The following is a 7,163-nucleotide window of genomic DNA, read 5'->3' as shown; positions in this document are numbered from 1 at the left end:
TGCTAATGGAGATGGATGTGGGCTCAGAATTGTCTCCTGAACAGCCTCCACAACACAGAGGAGGAGAGGGGAGATCCATTTCTCCTCCTTCACAGACTTCCTGGAATGAGAGGGAAGGACTCAGAGTCCAGGATTTGATTTGGGGGAAGGATTGCGGGCCTCGAGACGGAGCCCCAGCAGAGAGGACGGGACGGCAGAGACGAGCAGAGTGGAGGAATGACACGCTGACAGCAGAGGAAGATAGATGAGACGACGGCAGGGAGGGAGACCTGGAGGAGTAATGATGCTCTAAAGAGGCTTAATGCAGGAGAGAAAGAAACAAAATGAAGACTGAGAGGAAAACAGAGCGAGATCACAGACAAACAACTGGCTTTGATCATTTCTGCAGGCAAATTTCCAAAACATCACCTGGTTTCTCTACAACTCTCTTTTTCTCTCTTCAGACTTTTGAGCAGTGGCGCCTCCAGAATTATTTATACGGGGGGGCCATTGAAAATCCAGGGGGGCATAACAAAATTAAAATCCACAACAAAGCTATTGTTGTAAAACCACGGCAACATAAAAGTACAGGATGYAGTTCAGTTTGTTGTTTTACAGATAATTACTGATCATGTGACGTCCAGAGAAWAGAAATAATTTGTAATTCTCTAACAGTTCAGTCTGAATGTGTTCATGCGTATCATAAATCCTTACATCAGGTTTTTTCAGTGGCATCAGAAGTGTTTGTAATGTGGGGCAGGGGCACTGGGCTGGGGGTCTGGGGGGATAAATTAGATGTCATTTCCTGCACATTGGTGTATTTTAAGTGGTTATTAATAGGGGTGCAACATACAGAAAATTCATGATTTGATTCGATACTTTAGTCTCACGGTTCAAGATTGTCTTGATACAAAAAAGAGAAATGTCCATGCCCTTCTTAACTTGTAATTTATTTAAATTAATTCTGAACATTTTTAAGCTCAAAGGTAGTTTTTAAATTAAATGTTGCTGAAACAGCAAGTTTCTCAGTGGATCTGAGCTCGACAATGCAGCCTAGGTGGAGTAGTCGAACACAGATCCACTGATCCTTCAACACAGAGCATCTTCAGAAGACAAGCTGATGAAATAAATTTTAAATTTCTTTATTGTTCCATACATTGTGGTTGTGTCCAAAACGGTGGACCAGGTTCTCTGAAGGCAGAATTCGTCGGCCGCATACGTCACAGCGCCGCGACGAAGGCCGTCCAAAACCGAAGACTCCTCCGATGCGGCCGACAAATACGTCCTTCCTTTGACCCGAATCGAAGGACTGGTCTGATGGATCCTTCCCAGCCCAGTATATCCCATAATGCATTGTGGCCCGACCGGAGATTTTTTTTATGCTAGTAATGGCAAACAAAAGAAGAGAAAAGAATACATTTTAAATAAWAWKRYRRYRWWAWAAWTWAAATKTTCTAGCGGTTGTATTTTTAACACTTCTATTATTTGTATAGGCGTGTTTTTAGATTCTATTTTATTCTGAAAAAAACGTGAAATAAACATGCACCTATGGCGGGTCCATTAGTTTTATTGTTTTGTGATATTAATAACACTTATTTTTTTATATTTTTCTTATTTTGATCTAATTTTTCTTCTGTTTAGCGTCGTCACGTTTGCTAGGYGACTGGAYRWACRCCGGGGTAAGGAYGGGAGGCTAGACCGTCCAAATTCAGACACTTTTTCCCGGTCTTCCCGGTCTACCAACGACCCGGCCCACCTTGACCAGGTAGACGGGGTCCTTCGGAGGACCCGGCCTGTCTTTTTTGGACACAGCCGCTGTGTATTAAACCTAAAGCACTGGATTAAACGGTTCGATACAGATACATGGATTGTTGCATCAGTAAACATAGTGTGCAAGGGCGTAACTTTAAGTCTACCATGGGGGGGGTTATGCTCTAAAACCCTACATGTTATTTTTAGCAATCATGCTAAAACGTACATGTATGACATGGTAATTTTTAAAATCAGGTTAAATCTGCCTAAAGACAACAAGAGAGCTGCATCTGTCTACTTCACCAGTTAATTTCTACTGTGTTTGAGCAAATGATGTCAATTTGTTGTGGGGGGTTGTTTTGACTGGATCAAATTATTGTGGGGGTCAGAACCCCCCTAACCCCCCTGCAAATTACGCCTATGATGGTGTGAGTATTCTATCCTTCAAGTGGAAGGGATTTGTTCATGATGCAGTAGAAACGGCGATGAACTAGTATTTTATGGTAAATGTGGTGGGGTGGGTCCATCAATTCATTATCTACACCTACTTCCTTTTTTCAGGGTCACTGGTGCCCACAGTCATCAGTCACTGTGCGAGGGGGCGGGGTCACATAGAGACAAACAACCGTTCAGTCTCTCACTCACGCTTAGGGACAATGTAGAGTTAAAACCCACACGTGCACGGAGAGAACATGCAAACTCTACCCAGAAAGGATTCAATCCAGCAACCCACTTGCTGAGAAGCAACAGCTCTTCCAACTGAGTCTTCACAAATAATTACTGTAATATGACAGCTATTAGCTGTCTTTTTTATATTTAAAACTTAAAAAAGTCAAATGCACATCTTTAATTCAAACAGATACATAAAAAAACATTTAACAACTTTCAAGCTTAAAGTCACCACCTCTTCTAAATATTTTAAAACCATTTTACTTCCTTGTTGATGTGTACTTTTGTGAAAGAGAACAGTTATAAATACACAAAACTGAAAAAAATAAACATTTATGAGCTTCTTCTGATCCTAAATAGCTAAGAGAATTGGAAAAATGAGCCCAAAGCAAAAAAAGCGTGAGAGTCAAATAGAAAATATTGGGAAGTGGTAACAAATGTTTGWTACTCAGATCACTGAGGGTTTCTGCAAAATCATTTTGCTTTTTTATTTCGGCTTTTTTAAAATCTGTGAAGTGTGCAGTGAAAGTTCAAGTCTCTGCAAACACACTGTGTAAAACCTTCTGTTGTGCAACACCGCCACCTTGTGGAGAACTGTTAGAAAACACTACTTTACTTTTCAAATAAATTAAAACGGACGAAGCTTCTGTTTAACTTCATGTCTTTACTTTCATGAAGCAACTCGTCTGAACAAAACGTTGCAGCACATGAACTGGATGGTATTTGTGTAAAACTAATTAAAGTTTAAATCTTTTCGTTTTGGTCTCTGAGATCATTTATGGCTCTCCAGCTGCTCTCCAGGTTCTGCCTCAGCTCTGCCAAATCGCCCCTGATCTCCTCCAGGAGCTGCAGTTTGGACAGCTTTCTATCTATAGATGAAAGCACCTCCTCTCTTTCAGGATCCCTGACCTGAGGGTCCCACTCCGAGGCAGTGGGGGGGCCGGGTTCGGGGGCCTGAAATGACCCCATGGTTCGTTCCCACACCGTCTCAAAGTAGGAGTCGATGAAGGCCTCCAGCTCGCTCAGGTTGCTGTGACCCGACTGGTCCAGCAGGGCCTGCAGGTCTCCAGACTCAGACATCCTCCGGAGAGTTCTGCCTCTCAGCGCAGGGTGGCAGAGGGTGCGCACGCTCACACCCTCCTCCTCCGAGCACACGCCTGGCTGACTCTGACGTGAAACCAGAAGCATGCTGCGACGTCTGGGTGGGAGCACGTCACTGTCACCGAGTCTCAGGAGGCTGTAAGGATCAGGGAACCCTCCAGCTGGGTCTCTCAGTCCTTGTTTGAGCACCAAGGCSATGAAAGACGTTAAACTGTCTCCGTCCAAAACCAGGAATCCAGTCGGTCTTCTTCCTCCTGCTGCAAAGGCCACGACCTGAGCAGCTCCTGAAGCCTCTGCAGCGCTCAGTGGTGGAGAGGATGCTGCTGATTCAGCTGCTGCAGAGGAAGAATGGGATGTTTTATACGTTTTTATAAAGATACAAATACAAAAAGTCAAAGAAAACATCTTTATATTTAAGAAACTTGGCATAATACACACAATTTTACCCATTTTGTCACATAACTGGCAGATTTTCTTCAGATTTTGGCTCAGCCAAAGTGAAACAGGAAGTGACATCATTGGGGAATTCTTTAAGAAATGAAACTGTTTTTCTTTTTTTTTTATTGTAACCAGTGTTGTATAAAKTACCTCAAAGTGATACTTGAGTAAAAGTCTTAAAGTATCTGAAATTTTTTGTACTTAAGTATCAAAAGTAAATTTCTGACACAAAATCTACTTAAGTATTAAAAGTAAAAGTACTGAGTAAAAGTGAGCAGTTAGATTTTCCAAAAGGACATTTATTGGGAGGTGACTTCTCCAAAAAATATTTTTGATGATGGGTTGTGTACAAGCTAATATGGTGTCAGAATGGTAAATATTTATACTTCTCATCCAACCACAATTAAATTCACTCTATCCAGGAGACATAATTTATCAGGATAGTATTTTTTAAGTAATAACTCAGAATAAAATAGGAGTAACGACTTTCTACTTCTTACCTTTTAAAAAAATGTAGTGAGTAGAAAGTACAGATAATTGTGTAAAAATGTAATGAGTAAAAGTAAAAAGTAAACTGAAAGATAATTACTCAAGTAAACTACAGATAACCAAAATTTCTACTTAAGTACAGTAACAAAGTATTTGTACTTAATTACTTTACAACTCTGATTGTAACAATTTAATTTGRACTCTGACTCTTCATCTCTTTGTTAGTGACTCAAAATGTGTGTTGTTATTGTAACAACGCTCTGTTTACCTGCAGACATTCCCCTTTGACATCACTTCCTGTTACTTCACATGCAAATATCTCAACAACTGTTCATCCCAACAGTGTAAAATTATTTTTGTAATATGTTATCAATGTTGTCTTTCCAACAATGCATTCATATTTATTGCAAAAATTTGACGTCACAGGCGCTTTAAATTCTGTCATCATATTCTTCTGATGAACACGACATCGTTTAAAAAAATAACACAAACCTAAAAGGAGAAAAAAGTCTCCAAGTTTGTGGAGAAATTTAAAAAAAAGTAAAAAACAGAGATTGACTCACTGTCATGATATCTGCTGCTTGTTGCAGCTGACTGCTTCTCTGCAGGACGAGGCTGTTTCCACATCTGATCTCCTGTCTGAAGAGCAGCCAGCCTCGCTCCAACCAGCATCTCCTCCAGCAGCTCCAGCAGCTCCCTGACCTGAGCTCCGTCTCCCCGGCTCTTGTTGTCCAACACGTGGTAGCGGTTCCCGCAGCGCTCCACGAGCCTCCGCAGCGGCTCCCCTTCGCTCTCGATGCGCCGCTCGATGCTGGCGTCTCCCAGCCGGTCGCCGTGGCTGAACAGCACCAYGGCTCTGCTCCACAGCCGGACCCCTCCGCCCTCCAGCTGCTCCTCCACGCGCTCCCCGTGGAGACGGGTGAAGGAGGCGCTCAGGTTGACGACCAGCAGCAGAGCAGAGGGTGTCGTCAGGAGGTCGGGGGTCACCGGGAAGCGTCCCGGCGTGTCCACGACCGACACGGTGGTCTCAGAGAGCCGGCAGGTTCGCCGGCTGCAGGAGCTGGTGTGGGTGTCGGTGTGGAAGCTGTCTCTGGTGAGGATGGTGTTTCCACTCGAGCTTTTTCCTGCTTTCCTGCAGCCGGCGAGAATCACTGTGAGCTCCTGCAGAGGGCCGAGCTTCTCTGTTGGAAACGTGTTCGAAATATTAATCAGAAACTTTTAACGTCAATAAAACTAAAAACCATCATTGGATGAACTTTGTCTAAACCTTCCCAACACAAACCAAACACTAACTGTGTGAGAGCTYATAAAAACAGATGTAATGGATTTAATTAAAAATGTATTTCCACTGGTGACACTCAACTGAACTGAGTGAAGGTAACACATTTACGTTACGTTTACTTAAAGTAAATAACTTTTTAATTACTTAATTAAATCCRTTGAGAAAATCCAACATTCGTTTGTACATTGTTTTTGCATCTCACTCGTTCCACAGTTTTTGTGCTAKTTTAGTATTTTCTACCTCAAAACCTTTCAGCTCCTTCAGGACTGTGATTTCAGCAATGACTTTTATTTTTACATAAAAATGATCCTTCAAAATCTTCAAAATGTTTCTAAATCTTTACTGTAATTTTGACCTTTTRTTCTAATTACAACTTCTTTTAGCTTCTTTTTTTTAGCTTTTTTCTACTTTTTCTGCTATCCTCGCTGATTTCTTTTGTGTTGTGCTTTCCCCAGCTACTTTTAACAAATGTTTTCTTTTTTGTGCTTCATTTAGTTGCTTCTGTTGATTCCAGCAGTCTCCTGCATTTATACGTCTTTTCTATTTTTAGCTAATTTTATCTTTATTTTTGTTAAATTATCATTATTATTATTATTATTGTTAAAATTTTGTGTTCTTACTACTTAATACGCTAGTTTCTGATTTTTAAGCTTTTGTAAGTTATTTTAATCTGTTTTAACTATTTTGCAAAACTAATTTTCTTGTTTTTCTGATAGTTTAAATGTTTTTCTCTACTTTATTTATTTATTTAAGTGTTTTTTTGCTATTTTCAGCTAATTTTATTTCAGCTAACTTTACCTCTTTGTAATAATTTCAGCTTCTTGCTTAATTCAGCAAACATACTCTGTCTGCTTCTTTGTGCTCTTTTTTTCAGTTAATTTCAGCTGATTTAACTATTTAGCAAATTCCAACTTTTTTGGCTCCTTTTCTTGTTTTTCTGTTATTTAATTTATTTTCTCTACTTTCACCATCTGTCTGCTAATTTCAACTACTACTAMAAGCTACTTTTAGCTTCTTTTTGCTAATTTGGCTACTTTTGCTTGACTCGACTTTAGCAACTTTCAGCAATTTTATTCTTTTTTGTGCTGCTTTCAGCTGTTTTCAGGTAATTCCTGTCTTCTGCTTTTTTAAGTCTTATTTCATCTATTACCATGTACGAGTCATGATCTGTGTGTTTTTGCTTTCATTTTCTGGTGTTTCTCTGTTTCGCTGCTGTCTCACCTCCAGCCCCGCCCACGCTCACCTGTTTCCTCGTGTCTCCCCAGGTGTTTCCCATTGTCTCTTAATTTGTTTGCCTTTATATTCTGTGTCCTGTCTTCAGTGTTTGTTGGTTCATTGTGCTGCATCCCCTCATGTGGTGTCTTCGTGTTTTTCCTGAGCTACTAAGTAAGTTTTGAGCTGCATCGCCAGCTTTTTTGTTTTTTAATTAAGCCTTTTTATTATTAAATAAAGC

General features: G+C 40.6%; 1 protein-coding gene across 1 annotated transcript in view; it reads right to left on the bottom strand.

The window, feature by feature from the left end:
* Nucleotides 1–2,549: 2,549 nt before the first annotated feature.
* LOC106529546 (GTPase IMAP family member 8) overlaps nt 2,550–7,163 on the bottom strand; it is an 8,752-nt gene continuing 4,138 nt past the window's right edge. The window contains exons 3-4 of the mRNA XM_014025006.1: nt 4,992–5,609; nt 2,550–3,836 (exon numbers count right to left, since the gene is read on the bottom strand). Coding sequence (XP_013880460.1) covers nt 3,145–3,836; nt 4,992–5,609 — 1,310 coding nt within the window. The 3' untranslated portion in view covers nt 2,550–3,144. The remainder of the gene's footprint in view (nt 3,837–4,991; nt 5,610–7,163) is intronic.

This window comes from Austrofundulus limnaeus, unplaced genomic scaffold (genome assembly GCF_001266775.1).
Source record: "Austrofundulus limnaeus strain Quisiro unplaced genomic scaffold, Austrofundulus_limnaeus-1.0 Scaffold450, whole genome shotgun sequence".
NCBI classification, from domain to species: domain Eukaryota; kingdom Metazoa; phylum Chordata; class Actinopteri; order Cyprinodontiformes; family Rivulidae; genus Austrofundulus; species Austrofundulus limnaeus.
Note: the sequence above shows the minus strand (reverse complement) of the source record. Positions and strands in the feature narration are given on the sequence as shown.